Below are 16,559 nucleotides of genomic sequence, written 5' to 3'. Positions count from 1 at the left end.
CACAACCCTTGATGGCCCTCCTTGCCCCAGTGGGGCTTTTGTCCAGCCCCATCAGCTGAGCTTCTGGGGTTCCTGAGGGCCTGATTCGCTGGCCCCCCTCTGGCACAGGGGTCCCAGCCTCTGCTTGGGAGCCAAGTGGCTCAGGAGAGGACACACAGGGAGAAAATTTAAGAATACAAGTTGTTGTTTTTGTTGTTGTTTTAAAGTAGGCTCCATGTTCAGCATGGAGCCCAACACAGGGCTCGAACCCATGCTCCCGAGATCAAGACCTGAGCTGAGGTCGAGTCGGACACTTAACCGACGGAGCCACCCAGGCGCCCCAGGAAGGCAGAATTTAAAGTCAACTGAAACCTACAGGGCACTTTTCTCTGTATGGACAGAGACACTGGATCACATCACCCATGCTATCCTTTGAAATCCTAACGGTGCTGTCATGAAAACGGCATCCTCCTCCCCACTCTGCAGAAGAGAAAAGTGGAGGCTCAGAGGGACCAAGGAAGCTGCCCAGATTCTCCTGCTGGTCCTCGGGCCACATCTGCCTCTTTCTACAGAAGGCGTCTGGTTCTGAGTCGTGGCGTCTGTCTTAGGGAGAAGGAGGCTCTAGGAAGGAAGCGGGATGACCAGACCCAGCCGCGTCTGATTGCACGGCTGAGCATCAGAGAACCCTGTGTCTAGAGCAAGCGTGCTGTGCCCATTCTCCCGGACCCAGCTGCAAATCCTGGGAAGGTTATGAGGAGGGTCGTGGGCCCTGGAAGAGCCGAGCATGCCAGCAGCCCGAGTGCATCACAGCTCATCAATCAGCTGCTCACCGAGCAGCCCGGGGTGACTCAGGGGGAAAGACATGCAGAGAGCGCCTGCTTCCGAATGGCAAGGAAGCGAGGGAGAGGAATGGTCAGTGACTCGAGAGGTCCCTGACTCTCCAGTGGCAAATTCCATCTGGGCGATATCACACAGGCTGCTTCATCCCTGGGTCCTCTGCCACCCACAGGTCTCCCCACTGACCCGGGGTCACCATCTCTCTGGGCATTCGGAACCAAACCAGACTAGAACAAGTACATCTATTTCAAGGAGCTAGAAGGCGGGTACAGAAAGAGCAGAGGCCTGCCCATTTCTGGGAGGACAAGACAGAGGCAAGAAGCCTCAGCCAGAAGAGGAAAAAACTGGTCCCTGGAGGGGAAGGCGGGGAGAGAGGGTGGGCGCATTTTCTTCCCTTTGCCCAAGCAGCTCTGTGCCTCCTGGGCCCACCCCATCCCTCCGGACCTCCCTGCTTCCCTACTGCCAAGGCCAGGCTGCCTCTCCCTCATAAACCAGCACCAGTCCCTCTGCCTCCGGGGAGCCTTCGTCTCACATTCGAGCCTGCGCCCTGACACCCCGGCCCACAGCTTGGCATAGAGACAGTTGTAGCTTTTAATCTAATGATCACGTACACATTAAATCTGTCCCAGCGTGGCCGTTCCTTCAGGGAGCGAGAAGTGTCTCTTTCTCGAAATCACACCAACTAACACTTGTTGTCAATAAATATCTGGCCATCTTAGAGACGCCAAGATTCACTCAACAGCCCGGGTGAAATAAAACAGGATGTGTCCAGAGAAAGTTACAAAGGGAGTTTCAGGAATTCAGAGAACGAGGAACAAGTTCTGGTAAGGATGAGAGAAGTGAATCAGAGCTGGATAATCCACATACGTGACCAAAGAAAAATGGAAGGTGGCCCTGGGGTGCCCCTGGGGTGCCCCACAGGCCTGCACTGTTTCATTCTGGCTGGCACCATCAGACCCTGCGGTCACAATTACCCCAGCAATTGCACACTCCACCCTTCCCGGTTCATCAGACTTCCCCTTGGGGCCACACTGGGCCCCATTCGCTCCCTCTGCCTCTTTCCCCCAAAGAGAGGAGGCTCACTTTTGCCTGGGGGATGTGGGGGTCTTGGTGCTCATTGAACAGTGACATTATGAGAGAGCCCCCAAGAGGATATGGCCCCTTGGGGCCCTCCCAGGACATAAAAATCAATGAAACACGACAGCACAGTAGGCTTGCTGAGTACAGACATGACCGTGGGATGGGGGAAGTGTGCCCAAGGGATGAAGAGTATGGGGACCCGACAAGGGACCGGGGACGTGGGTGGCAGAGAATGGGTCAAGAGGGCGGTCTAGAAGAGTTGGTCAAGCTCTGTTGGATTTTTTTTTAATACAGATTTTAAAAAATATTTTATTTATTTTTTATTTTAATTAATTAATTAGTTAATTAATTATTATACAGATCACAAGTAGACAGAGAGGCAGGCAAAGAGAGAGAAGGGAGAAAGCAGGCTCCCTGATGAGCAGAGAGCCCTATGCGGGCCTCGAGCCCAGGACCCTGAGATCATGACCCGAGCTGAAGGCTGAGGCTTTAACCCACTGAGCCACCCAGGCGCCCCAAGCTCTGCTGGATTTTTACCTTTTGCTAAAACAAAAAACTCCCCTCCTTCCCTGCATGCTCAGGGGTCAGGACAAGCGTCGAATGTCAGGAAGATCCACATGTGACCCCACAGCCCAGAGAGCAACATTTTCCTAAGACCTAAAATTGGCAAAACCAGCTAGAGGTTCCCCATCAGGCCGGGGGCAGCAGTGGGAAGATGTGGCCCAGAGTAGATGAGGGCAGCTGGCATTTGATGCCAACACTCGCCCCGGGCCAAGGGAGGCGAACAGAACATCTGACATCAAGGAGCTCAAGTTGTATCAAGATTAACAGCTCGAGCTGTCCCGACCAAGCATGGCCGGCTGCCACTTAGTGAGAGCCTAGAACATGCCGCACGCTCACAGGCAATATTTCGAAAGGTGGGAGTCGTTCTCAGCCTCTCTATAAACTGTCATCTACACACCTATCTACGAAAAAGAAGACTGAGGGGCGCCTGGGTGGCTCAGTGGTTTAAGCCTCTGACTTCAGCTCAGGTCGTGATCCCAGGGTTCTGGGATGGAGACCCAAATCTGGCTCTCTGCTTAGTAGGGAGTCTGCTTCCCCCACGCCCCCGCCTGCCTCTCTGCCTACTTATGATCTCTGTTTGTCAAATAAATAAATAAAATCTTAAAAACAAAAAAAAGAAAAAGAAGACCGAAGCATCTGAAGGTTAAGTTGTGCCTGAGGACACATAACCAGCAAGGTGTCAGATCCGCGTGTCCGTGTGGGTCTGTCCTTGGCCGTGACCGCTCTTCTCCCCCACTGGATGGTGCCTTGTGGGCTCACACACTTCACGGCCCCTCTGTAGACCGCAGGGCCCATGCCTGCAAATTTGAAGGACCAGACTAAATGGTTCCCAGTGTCCCCTGCTCTGAAATACTGGGATAGAATTGCGGAAAAAAGCAGCCGCGGACAAGCAGGGCTGGGGCTAGGTGACGGGTTGGGGCTTCTGCCTTCTTCAGGCCATAGGTTTATAGGAGTGTAAGGAAAGAAGGCCAGCAGTGGCCAGAGAGGGGGAGGGGCTGTGGAGGCAGAGGAGGGGACATTGGGCATGGCACCTGTGTGAGAAGGGACCCTGGACATGCCAAGGAGGCATGTGCCTGTCGGGGTCCCAGGGGCATGATCTTAAGTGAGGAGAGGCCTGGAGACAGGCCACTCACCCCAGCTCACTGCGAGGAGAGGGGCAGCGCCAGGCTAGCCCAAACACAGGCTATTTTTGGCTTTGTGTTGTTTGGAAAGCAACCAGGCCAGAAATAGTGCTGTGAGTTAGAAGGACCCTGTCTTTCTCCCACCCCCGGCTCTCCCAGTGAAATCACCAAGAATCGGCAGGGCAGGCCCCAACATTCCAGGGAGCCTGTGTAACTGATAGGGGGCAGCGCTCTCCTCCCCACAGGAAGAATTGGAGCAGAGCATTTGACTGTAAAAGGGCTTCTGCAAGAGGAGAAGCCAGAGAAGGGGGGACTGAGTCAGAGCGGAAGAGAAAGAAAGGGGGAAAGTGGGAGAGATCTCCCGTGGCTAGAGTAGGGGTGGAAACCTGTTAAGGAAGAGTTGAACAGGGAAGTCAAGAAGAGGGAGTCCCAGGGGGAGAAAGGGAAAGTGAAAAAGCCAGTGGTGTTGGGAGAGCAAAGGGGAAGGAAAGGGGAAGAGAGGAGAGCAGGTCAGGGACAGCTGGAAGGCAGGAGGTGAGGGGTGCGAGGAAGACCCGCTGCTCTGAGGCCAGAAGCTGGGGTCTGTGGGTGGAGGGTAGGGGACAGTCATGGAAAATGTGACTCCGGTCTAGTCACGAACCACCTGCTGGCGGACAGATGGCTACATCTTTCCCAGTTGGCTGGAACTGAAACTTCCCCTGAAATTCACAGTCTTATAACTCACCCTCTTATCTCTGACCCTCTGGGAATCAGAGATCAAGCAATTTCAAAAGCAGGGACTTTTCTCTTTCTGTCTGTTTGATCCTTTACAAAAGAGCTATGGCTTGAGCAAGGTCAAGGCTGTTCGCTTGGGCTTCAGGAAAAGGGGGTAAAGTGATGGCCCCTTGACTCAGGATGGATTCTGAGAAGGGTGTCACATGGATGTCTGCTGGGGGACAGCGGGGGGACCTAGCTGCACTGAGACATGTGGAAGGTCTCCAGAGGGCAGACAGGGAGGAAGCAAGGCCTGACCACACAGAGGAGTGACAGTGACTTAGGTCAAGTCTGGGTTTGGTCATCTAGCAGCCCTAGCTCCTCAGAAAGTCAAAGGAAGAGTCAGAAACCCCAGCATAGGACCCAGTGACACTGGGCCTTGCCTCAGTTTCTAATTCACACCCATTCACACCCATGACTGACTTCGTAAAGTCAGCCCTCGTAAATTGCATCCCCGCTCTCCCCAGTGGGACACAGATCTGCTCCGAGGGCCTGGGAACAGAGGGTCTTTTCTGGAATGCCGTCAGGATCATCCGTCAGGTCCAGGAGCAGGGATGGAACCGGTCACTGCCCTGGCAGGATCCAAGCTGTCCACAGAAAACAGCAGGGACTTTTAGGCTAAGGCCTGGCTGGGTGAGGCCAGGAGAGGGACGATGGCTCCCGGTATGGCCAATGGAAGAAGAGAAGGTGTCTCAGCTCAAGGAGGCTACAGAGGACGGGCAGCAGGGTGCCCCCAGGGACCCCTTCCAGTTGCATCTCCAACCACTGCCCCACTAGCTTGGGGCTTGGCCCTCCCACCCTGTCCCCCTCACCGTTATGCCCCCAGGGGCGGGGGGCGGGGCACTGGGGGCATATCCTGGGGTAGGAGATGGGCTGGGGGCTGCGCTTCTGTCTTCTCCCCTTGAGAGAGGTCAAGAGTAACCGCCCCCTTGTGCTTAACCACTTTCTCAGGGACTGCAAACCAGACCAGCAGAGGAGAAGGACATAAACAAGAAGTTACATGGGAACTGTCCTATACTGGAAAAGGGTGGGTGATCCTAACTTTCCGACCGAGGTTTGCCCTTCTCTCCCTGGCGCCCCCTCCCCACCTAACTCCCAGGGGCAACGGAGAAAACAAACGGAGGGAGGCCGAGGCGGAGTACAAGTGGGGAAAGTGGGGAAAGCCGTCCAGCTGTGGTTGCCATTGACATTTGCTTACTGAAAAAATCCAAAACAAATACCCCGACACTTCCACCCACTCAAACTTCCTGTGATTCTGCTATCGGATGTCTCCATGGATACTCCCAGTTGAACCCTACCACCTACACCCAGCAAGACAGTGTGTGGACCAGCAGGTCAAGGGCTTCATCTCCCCACCCAGCCACCCCTTCTGCCTACAACAGCCTGGGCACGTGGCTGGAGCCCACTAAGCCCCCAGATGCCCGAGTTCAGTCCCACACACCAGCCTCTGGCCAACTCCCATCCTCTCTAGGATTGTTGGGTCACTCCTCCACCTCCAAGCCCAGTGGCCTAAAGACGCACCCCACAAACAAAAGGCCACAAATGGATTCTCTCACTGGCTGCTCCAGCCCTGAGAGTGTCTGCTTCTCGAGGAAAGGATAAGATGTAATTCTCCCCAGCCTCCAAATTCCTTGCCAAGTCTTTACCCCGTTAACCCCTGGTCCCTCTCACCTTCCATCACCCCACCCAGCACACTCAAACCCCCCCCCAGACACAGCTGTTGGCACACAAGAGAGTCCAGGGGGCACCTCGAGAGTCTGGACACGTGGGAGAGTCAGCTGTGTATCATCGACGGGCTGGCGGGCCCCCGGCAGGGAAGAGGAAAAAAAACGGAAGGGAGTCCTCTATGTGCTCATGTCCTAGACAATCAAAACCCAGACAATCACATGGCACGCTCCGTGCCCTCTGGCTGCTGGGATGAGGCCAAGAGGAGGGAGGCAACCCGTTTCTCCGAGAGAAAAGGAAGGAATGTAAACTTTTTCTCCCGTGCAGGTCATTGCAAACACGGGGTATTTGGGGGCCGTCTGGCCCTGCCAGGGGTCAAGCTAGCAGATCATCTCAAAAAACAAGGGCACAGGCAGAGGGGAGCAAGTCCAGGGAAGCCCTTGGGCCAAGGCAAGTAGGGTTTGCTCAGTTGTTCCTGACCCCACTCACACACGTACACACACAGAGCAGCACGCACACACATGCCTCAGCGAGTTTGGCAGAGGGAGGTGCAGAGGGGGCCTGGCCGGACTTCCAGATCCAGAAAGTGGGTGGGGCTGAGCCATGAGTTCATCTATTTCCTGCCCACAGTGGTATAAAGGGAGGTAGCAGGCTGCCGAGGAACACAGCTGCGTCTGGCTGCGGGGCCACAAGCACTGTCAGGGGAGCCACACCCCCTCTGGGACAGCAGAATCACCACTGTCAGCAGCAGCAGCAGGACAGACCAGCAATCACAAGGCACCTTTGAGAACTTCAGGTAAGAGAGAAAAAAACCAAACCTCTCCGTCTCTTCCTCGGATTGAGGACAAGAAGGCCCCTCGGCGAAACGCCTCCCACGAAATGCCCTCCATCCACAATCCCCGCTTTTCCTCTTTTCTCTCCACTGGAGACCTGCAGATCTGAGTTGATGTACGGTGGTGGGGCCGGACCCACAACCCCACTGCACGGAAACAAGGGCCTGGATTCTCTGTCCTTCTGCATGAGGACTCCCTGCCCTCATCTGGGAAGGGGCTTTTCATGCCTGCTAACTTGAATGAATGAATAGTGGTGAAAACATTAGAAGAGAATTAAAAGCATTATGCAAATCAAAGGCAGTATTATAATTTAGCCTTTTGCCCTCCCCGCCCCCCCCACAGGGAGAGACACTGCTGGGTGCTGCTAGGGGGCTGCTGGAGTCCCACAGGTAGAACTGCACCTGGGACTCCGTGGGGCTGAGACGGAGGGGGAAGGCTCAGAATCGGGCCCTCAGGGTCTCTTCCTTGTGTTCACACATCACCCGCCCACGGCAAACACAGGGAGCCTGGCCCCTGGCAGGGGCGCCCGTCTCCCCGCCCCACCCACCCCTCTTCCAGAATTCTCCCCTCACCAGATTCTTTTCCGCTTGCTCTAGGATGCAGATGTCTACAGTCTGCCTTGCCCTGGGCCTGGCCCTTGTCTTTGGTAAAGCATCAGCCTCCTACCTCCACGAGACTCGGGCAGCGGAACTGGCCACAGACTTCGGAGTGAAAGTGTTTAAGCAGGTGGCACAGGCCACCAAGGACCGCAACATGGTTTTCTCCCCCTATGGGGTGGCCTCTGTCCTGGCCATGTTGCAGCTGACCACAGCAGGAGAGACCCGGCAGCAAATCCAAGAGGCCATGCGGTTCAAGATTGATGGTGAGAGATGGGGCAGAGCGGGGGGCGGGCGGGTGCTCACCCTGTCTTCTTGGGACAGGGGCGTCACCAGCCAGAAGCAGGGGGAAGGCCAGCCCCAGCTGAGCCGAGTCACCTCCTGTGCCCCATTTCCCTGCACACCCTGTGTCATGGGGCCGAGTCTGTCACCGGGAGTACGGGTCAGGGGATGGGACTTACCCCTTATTAACTGCGCTACCTTCATCCCCTGTGGACCTGTTTCCTCATCTGCAAAATAGGGACAAGAAAATTATCTCCCACACAGAGCTGCCGTGAGGGTTCAATCAAATTGTGCGGGTGAAACGCTTCTCATCGCTATTATGCCGATAAGAAAAAAATGTAGGGTTCATGACTTAAAAGGAGAGAAAAATATTCGAACCCACAAAAGGGTGGGGACCTGAGATTTTTGAGGAAAAGAGGGAGATGAAGAAGAGATTAAGATTTGGAAGGATAATTCCCTCCAGAGGTCCCCAGGAAGCAGAAGAGCCCCATTCAGACGGGCGGGATTGGGCCTCTCTCATGGGGGATCTTGGCCCAAAGGGGCGCCCTTGGCTTAACATAAGCTAACGTGTCCTCTCTGTCCTGTCCGGGCACAGAGAAGGGCATGGCACCTGCCCTCCGCCAACTGTACAAGGAACTCATGGGGCCATGGAACAAGGACGACATCAGCACTGCGGATGCCATCTTTGTCCAGCGGGATCTGAAGCTGGTTCACGGCTTCATGCCCTACTTCTTCAGGCTGTTCCGAACCACAGTCAAGCAGGTGGACTTCTCAGAGGTGGAGAGAGCCAGGTTCATCGTCAACGACTGGGTGAAGCGACACACAAAAGGTGAGCCGGCAGGGACAGGGGGCTGGGCCCGAGGGCCCGCAGAGGAAACAGATCCCCAGCAGCCCAGTCTCTCCTTGCCAGCGTGCTCTTCTCTGTGGACGGGTCAGGTGCTGGTTCTTAGAGAAGAACCAGAGCATCTCTGTTTTCATAAGTAGGCCCTCTAAGGGTGCTCAAAAGGGCTGTGAGATGTCATAAGAAGGGTAATGAGCGGGACTCCTGGGTGACTCAGCGGGTTAAGCTCCTGCCTTCGGCTCAGGTCATGATCTCAGGGTCCTGGGATTGAGTCCCGCATCGGGCTCTCTGCTCCGCGGGGAGACTGCTTCCCGATCTCTCTCTCCCTCTCTGCCTGCCTCTCTGTCTACTTGTGATCTCTCTCTGTCAAATAAATAAATAAATTCTTTAAAAAAAAAAAAAAAGAACGGTAATGAGCACAAGAACACAGCTCTCCCAGACTACAGCTTAGGGAGCAAAGCAAGGGAAAAGCCAAAGTTAGGGAAGACTTCTCTCCGAGTCTGATCCCAGACGGGATCCCAGCAGCAGAGCGTGTCCTGGGCGGGAAGCTCTCCCGAGACTCCTATGAAGACAGAACAGGTGGAACACAGCTAGCCCTGCTCACTTACACCCCTAGTCTGCCTCAAAGACACACATCCAATCTGAGGACTGAAGGAAACCTGCTAATAGGACTGAAACCTATCTGACCCCGTCACCGCTCACCTGGCTTTCTCGCAGGCATGATTGGCGACCTGCTGGGCAGAGGGACTGTGGACCAGCTGACGCGCCTGATGCTGGTGAATGCCCTCTACTTCAACGGCCAGTGGAAGACCCCCTTCCCCAAGTCGGGCACCCACCACCGCCTCTTCCACAAATCTGATGGCAGCACCGTCTCCGTGCCCATGATGGCTCAGACCAACAAGTTCAACTACAGTAAGTTCAAGACCTTCTTCCAAAAGTCCCAGCACTACTAGACCTCATCCCCCCAGGGGGATCCCCTCCCAGGGAGGAGAAAGTCCCGAATATAGCCCAGCTTTGCCAAAGACTCCTCAAGCAGGAGCTGTTGGGATAGCAGGAGCAGCCAAATGTAGCTTTAGCGCATGCAAGACAAAGCTGACATCCAGAAAGTCCCTCCAGCCCACATATGACCACCTGATCTCTGTCTCCAGTCAAATGTTTCTAGTATGATTACAAGGGGGGGCTCACAAAGCCTCCAGGGGGAAGGCCTGTACAGGTGGACGTTGAGCTGAAGGAGAAAAGAATGAGGATGAATTAGTGGTTGGGTGTGGGGGACACGGGAGTGAAGGCCAAGAAGCCCAAAAGGAGACAGGGTAACCAGACGACACTGAATTGGCAGAAGAGGAGGAAATGGGGATTAAAAACTTTGACTGGGGGAGCCTCCAAAGCCCGGGTAGAAAGCTGGCTTCCAGAAAGAGCAGAAGAGACCAAACTCGTTGAAAACCCAGTGCTGGGTGAGAACCAGCAAAAGCAGAAGCCATTATCAGTGCGCCAATCCGGTGTCTTCGCAGCCGAGTTTTCTACCCCCGACGGCCATTATTATGACATCCTGGAACTGCCCTATCACGGAGACACGCTCAGCATGTTCATTGCTGCTCCCTATGAAAAAGACGTGCCCCTTTCTGCCCTCACCAACATCCTGGATGCCCAACTCATCAGCCAGTGGAAAGGGAATATGACCAGACGGCTCCGCCTCCTGGTTCTGCCCAAGTAAGTCACCCCTCGCTCTCACCACCCTTGCCAATCCCTCCCCCAACCCCCCCTATGTGCCCCCTCCCCTCCCCCAGGGCTCCCTGAAAGGCCCACCTCCAGTTTCCCAGATGTGACATTTGCAGGGCAGGGACATGTGTGGGAAGCTGATGGGAAACACTCTGGCCTGGGTTTGATTAAGATTCCGCTCATCCTCCCTCCTCCTGTTTCCACTGGAGGGCGGTGGGGAGTCTTTCTAGACTGTGCCCCCACCCTGCCCACCCTCAGCATACCAGGCCAAAGCCAGCCAAAGGAAGAGCCAGAGAAATGGTGGAGGTGGGGGGCCAGATCGGCCTTTGAAAGACCCTTTCCCACCCCCCCTCGGCTCAAGTCAACATCCAAACAATGGAGACAAAAGGAGCCCGAGCAGCTTCTAGCTGGCTTCTAACAAAGGAGATTTTAAAAATCCTTCTGCAGAAGCACAGAGGGCGGAGAAAGCTGAGGCTGGGTCATTCCGGAATTGTAGGGAAGCCTCCCACTACACTGACCCCAAATTTCCAGATGCTGTAATGCCAGGCTTGGAGAAAGGGGAGAATTTAGCTGGTTTGAATGCTCTTGCCCCGCCCCCACCCCCATCCCTATAAAGTGAAACCCAGAGGGAATGAGAGCCCTGACGGGAAGCAGGGGGAACCCAGAGCTGGAGTCCTCTTCAGAATTAGCTCCCTGGAACACAGTCTACAGACCAGGTTCCGGCAGAGGAGGCGGGGGCGGGGGGGGGGCGCGGCGGGGAGATGGCAGACAACGTTCATTTCTATTAGACCTTCCACACAGATTTGAAAAGACCAGCCTCCCTCCACTTTCACATCTGTCCCCATCCTGTTGGGCCGCCAGCCAGGCCCAGAGGGGGCTACACTGGCAGGGACTGGGAGAAGCTACAAGGGGAGGCCCGAGCCTGAGATGTTTCCTGTTCCTGTTTCCAGGTTCTCCCTGGAGAGCGAAGTCAACCTCCGGGGACCCCTGGAGAACTTGGGGATGACTGACATGTTCAGGCCAAACCAGGCAGACTTCTCCAGTCTTTCAGGTAGGAGATTTTCCTTTCGCTTTCTTCCGCTGGCAGACTGTGGGGCCCCCAAGGGGACAAAGGGGTGTGTCTCTGAGAACCCCAGCTGATCTGCCCTGGGATGCGCTTGTGTTTCAGATCAAGAGGCACTGTACGTGTCCCAGGCGCTGCAGAAAGTAAAGATTGAGGTGAACGAGAGCGGCACGGTGGCGTCCTCCTCTACAGGTGAGTCAGGCTCAGGTGAGGCCTGGGGGGTCTCCGCCCAAGGCTTCTAGGAGGGGCCTACATCTGGGGCGAACTCCGTGGCCCTGCTCTACCAGGCTACCCTCATGGAGTGGCACCCCCTTCTCGCCCTGAGGCCAAGGGCATCGCCCCGACCCCAACAGAGTTTCTCAGCCTAGAAATTGGGCCCACTTGGCCTTGGAGCCCAGTCCCTGACCCGACGGCTCCAGAGGTCCCCTGAAGGTGAAAAGCACATCCCCCCACCCCGCAAAGGAAGCCTGGCTTCTTCTCCGAGTGGCTGGTCAGCTTAAGGAACTTGCTCACCAAGACGCTCTTACAAAGGCTCACATAAATGGCTGTTTGTGAGGAGCTGACAGGTCCCGGCGAAACTCCTGGAGGCAACCAGGCCTCTGAGGATTTCCCTCAACTGTTAAGGCTCACAGCCAAGCCTCCTAGACGACCCCCAGGGCTACCATCAGAAGGCTGGTGTCAGAGCATCCCTGCTGATCAGTCCAGGCGCCAGCGCCCAGTCCCTCTGTTCTAGAACCTTGCTCCTTCTCTCTTAGCCATCATCGTCTCAGCCCGAATGGCCCCCGAGGAGATCATCATGGACAGACCCTTCCTCTTCGTGGTGCGGCACAACCCCACAGGTGAGCCGAGGCCGCAATGCGCCCCCGCCCTCTCCCCCGGCCCCCCGCCCCCGGCCCATCTTCTCGCCTCAGGCACCAGTCTAGACAGGTGTAGACACTGCCTCCTACCCCGGGAGGACTCCAGACAAAGAATCCAGAGCTCTGGTTCACCTCCTCCATTCAGGGACAACGCTCTGTCCCCAACAGAGCACCGTGCCAGGACCCCAGCCCTAGCTTAGTCACAACAGCAGCTGTGACTCCTGACAGCTCACTCACGTTCTCACATCTCGGTTCATCCATAAACATGGGGCTGCGTGAGCTGTGCCTTTTCTTCCCGTTTTCATCTCCCACGCATCTTCCATCCTCAGGAGCGGTTCTTTTCATGGGCCAAGTGATGGAACCCTGACCGCAAGAGCAGCAGCCCTCGTCTGGGACAGAACTGGAGATACATCCAAGAAGAAGGAACTCTAAAGGAAAAAAAAAATATTTTAATTAATCTTTCTGGAGAAAAAGAAGGCATTTGCCCTTTAGGGAAACACAAAACAAAACAAAACAAAAAAAGGTAAATCTTGGGAATCTGCATCTCAGACCTCAGCCTCTCCCAGGAATGGGGAAGAGGACCTTTCAGTAAAACTCCACGGTGGAGCCCCCCGGAGAGACCTCCGAAGCACAGCTGGGTCTCCACACCAGACTGTAAACCTCGGACAACCACTGGCGCAGCTGCTCTGCCCATCCGGGTCTGCGGACCTGGACCCCGCCGAGACCCCGACAGGATGGCACCCCAAGGCTTGCGGGAGCCTTTGTGTGCTTGGTGGAAACGATTTGTGTTCCAGGCACGTAGCTGTCACTCTTGCACTGTCTGCCACTGCTGAGGAGGCTGGCGGCGGGCCAAAGAAGGCCAGTGGGAGAGGCACCCTTTCTGTTCGAGGTCTGCGCTGCCCCAGATGGGAGGGTCTCGCGGCCCCGGGCGGAGACCCGCCCTGACCTGGCCGTCGCCCTCCCCAGAAACAGTTGTGCATATATTATTTTGGAGTGTAGGTGACTTGTTTACTCATAGGAGCAGGTTTCTGCTTCCCACTAACTTCATTTTGCAGGAATGGAGGAAGAGAAGTGAGATGCGTGCCTGGTTCTTGGCTCTAATCTCCCGGTGGGGAGGGTGGGATGCCAGCGGTGTGCTTGGGTATTTAATCACATCCTTGTCCTTGTGTGCTTGTGAGAGAGAAAGAGGACTCTCAAGAAAAACGTAGTCGATGAATTTGCTTGTCATGTTCCCTGGTGGTCTGTGTCTTGCCTCTCAGGAGTCTGGCCCCTTGACTAGCTGCCCCTCTGGGCGGCAAGCGTGGTGGGGCCCACACTGCCCCCTTGTGGCTTCCTGGGCCCTGTGGTTCCTCTCCCGTCCTGGCCCTTCCACTCGATGGCGAAGACCCCCCCGCCAAGATGATCTAACTTTAGGAACCAAAAGGATGTGGTGGGTCAGAGAGATTACAGGGAGGACAGCGTGCTTTCAAAATTTTCCAATATATTTAGGAACAGGAGAGCAAGGGGCTGCACGACCTAACAGGACAGAACTTTCCCCAATTACAGGGTGATTCACAGCCGCATTGGTGACTCACTTCGATGTGTCATTTCCGGCTGCTGTGTGCGAGCAGTGGACACGTGAGAGAGGGGGAGAGAGATTGAGAGAGAGAGAGGAGAATGAGAGAGACCACGAGCTCGGACTTAACTACCCTAGCTAGATAATCTTTCTGAAAGCCAACGAGCTAGGGGGCATGGTATGAAGACCCAGTTTGTTGAAGAATTGCACATAGATGTTGAATGAATGAATGTAACCCAAACAGGACCCTAACCGCCTCCCCCACAACCCCTCCCCACGCTCTTCAGTGAAAAATCTTTGTTCTTTGTTTGTTTGTTTCTCTTAATGCACTGGACAGTGACAGCTACACACAGTCCCCATAAGGATACCCAAGTGTGGGGTCCAACATTCTTGAAGTTGTGTTGAATCATATGCTTTTTTCACTTTTGATATATAAACAAGTAAAATATTTTTAAAAAAATAATAAAATAAGTTAATTAAAATATTCCAAAAGAGTCCCTGTCTTTACTTCCCACGTTTCACGCGGTAGAAAATCAGAATCCCATCAGTCCACAGACTTCTCCAGTAAAGGGGATCTTTATGAAACGTATGCCCACAAGCCCAAGGCACAAAGACCTGCCCTGGGCGAGTCCATGGGGCTGACCACCGGGCCTCTGCAAGAAGGCGCACAGGCCATGTTGTGTAGGGCATAATTCTCCCCCTGGGCGTCACCCTCTAAAAGGAAAGAGGGGTCCCCCCAACACCTTCCACCTGCCCTGACACCTGCTCGTGCGCACTGTCCCTGTGGGTTCCCATCTCGGTTCATGCCATTGCCTTCCCTGACAAAAGCCCCCACCCCTGCACCCACCCCACTCCCCACTTCTCAAAACCCAGACCAAGCCCGGTTCCTTGACCTGGCACTCCCCACGGGTGACCTACCTGGTCCAGACCATCATTCTCTACCTGCCATTTAGCAAGGTTTCTTTTTCCGGCCGTGTAACAGGGCTCGTATTCATGTGTGCTCTTTAGCTCTGAGTGTGCCATCCGCATGTACAGATCGGGTTCCTCTGGAAACAAGGCTCTTTTGTGATATAGACTCTTAATATCCTCCTTAAAACGACATCCTGGAAAGTCTTTTATTCTATTCCTCTAGTTTCTTGAAGGCTCTTGCCAAGGGACATACCTCCCCCAATTAGTTTCTGTTCATATCTTCAAAAAAATAATATTTTAAGCTGAAAAAAAAAAAAACCACCAAGAACTAGCTGTCGGAATTGTATGCTGTCCAGCTCCAGAACCCTAAAGACAGGCGTGATAGATCAGCCCCCTGGAAACCTAGGTCTTTTTTCTCTCTCTCTCTTTTTAAATTTTTATTTATTTTAAGGAATCTCTGTGCCCAGCATGGGGCTTGAACTCCTGAAGTCGTGATCGAGAGTGAGTCTAGACTGAGGCAGTCCCTAGGTCTTGTCTTTTTTTTTTTTTTTTTTTTTAAGATTTTTTAGAATTTATTTGACAGGCAGAGATCACAAGCAAGCAGAGAAGCAGGCAGAGAGAGAGCGGGGAAGCAGGCTCTCTGCTGAGCAGAGAGCCCGATGTGGGGCTGGATCCCAGGACCCTGAGATCACGACCTGAGCCGAAGGCAGAGGCTTTAACCCACTGAGCCACCCGGGCACCCTCGTAGGTCTTGTCTTAATAGGAACTGATTACCACCTGCGGGCTTGTTCAAAATGCCCTCCAACAGTTAATAGGCAGTAAGTTCTCCATCACTGGGAGGGTTTAAGGACAGCCAGGATGACCTCTTGGTGGCGCTAGCTTCTGCAGACAGGGTATACTTTTTAAAACGTATGTTTTAATCGAAATTTAATTTTAGGTGTCAGGTGACTTGTGTAAGGGATACCAAACACAAGCTCTTAGGAAGACACTCGGTTTGAAAGTTAAAATAGGAACTTAATTGGTCCCCAGTTTCTTCGATGTTCTTTTAGAATTTCGCTAAGCATTTATAAGCATATTTAAAATCTTCTTCTCTTTCACACAAATGAGATCATTATACACACACACACACACACACAAAGTGTCCGGCAACTGGCTTTATTTACCCAATGATACAGCCTACACACCTGTCCCTCATCCCCTTTACCAGTTGTATATATAGACGAACTATAATTCCTAAACCCCCATTGATGGATTTTGGTGGTTCCATGGTTTTATTCCTATTTTTGTTACCAGCAAGGCTGGGATGCACATGCATCCCAGTGCACGTGTGTTCATGTGTCCATAGGATAGTTTCCTAGCAGCGGGACTAAGGATCTTTCAAGAACCTCTCAACCCTGCAGTCATGTGACTCTGGTAATACAAACATTCTCAAAAGGCACAGACAGTCAAAAGTGATCACTCTGCCTGGTTGGAATCTTACTTCTTCTCAAGCTTAAATAAGCCTTCACAACTTTCCTAAATAAGCCCACTGGTGTGAATAAAGATAGATTTCAGGCCTTGAACTAAAGGAACCTTCACATCATAATTTTCTCTAAATTGTGTTAGACTTCTTGGAGCGAGTTTAGATTATGATGTTAATCCAGAAAGGGTGTTCATTTAGCCTACTCACTCCCCAATCATTCAGCATTTGCTAAAGGGCTTCTCCCTGACCCTATCGTTCCTGTTTCTCTCTAGAGGGACAGTTAGGGACCTCCTTGGGTGCCTCCAACATGGTGCTCTAAGATGTTCAAAGGGGTTGTGGCTGTTTGGCACCTTCTCCTTATGGATTCTTGTCTTTTTTTTTTTTTAAGATCTTATTTATTTATTTGACAGAGATCACAAGTAGGCAGAGAGGCAGGCAGAGAGAGA

At 53.7% G+C, this 16,559-nt stretch overlaps 1 protein-coding gene across 1 annotated transcript; it reads left to right on the top strand.

The window, feature by feature from the left end:
* The first annotated feature begins 6,747 nt into the window (after positions 1-6,747).
* Positions 6,748-12,684, top strand: SERPINE1 (serpin family E member 1). Its single transcript, XM_032872523.1, has 9 exons — positions 6,748-6,795; positions 7,429-7,694; positions 8,306-8,539; positions 9,269-9,463; positions 10,060-10,258; positions 11,218-11,318; positions 11,436-11,522; positions 12,086-12,169; positions 12,517-12,684. The coding sequence occupies exons 2-9, from the start codon at positions 7,430-7,432 to the stop codon at positions 12,552-12,554; spliced, it is 1,203 nt and encodes a 400-aa protein (XP_032728414.1). The 5' UTR covers positions 6,748-6,795; position 7,429; the 3' UTR covers positions 12,555-12,684.
* Positions 12,685-16,559: the final 3,875 nt, after the last annotated feature.

This window comes from Lontra canadensis, unplaced genomic scaffold (genome assembly GCF_010015895.1).
Source record: "Lontra canadensis isolate GAN:19392208 unplaced genomic scaffold, GSC_riverotter_1.0 scaffold45, whole genome shotgun sequence".
Taxonomy (NCBI): Eukaryota; Metazoa; Chordata; class Mammalia; order Carnivora; family Mustelidae; genus Lontra; species Lontra canadensis.
This window is presented reverse-complemented; position numbering and strand designations above follow the sequence as displayed.

Bases quoted from the DNA above. Each gene is read 5' to 3' on its own strand.
- SERPINE1 (XM_032872523.1), top strand. From the start codon at position 7,430: ATGCAGATGTCTACAGTCTGCCTTGCCCTGGGCCTGGCCCTTGTCTTT. The intron at 11,319-11,435 runs GTAGGAGATTTT...CTTGTGTTTCAG, and splicing joins AGACTTCTCCAGTCTTTCAG to ATCAAGAGGCACTGTACGTG. The intron at 11,523-12,085 runs GTGAGTCAGGCT...CTTCTCTCTTAG, and splicing joins GGTGGCGTCCTCCTCTACAG to CCATCATCGTCTCAGCCCGA.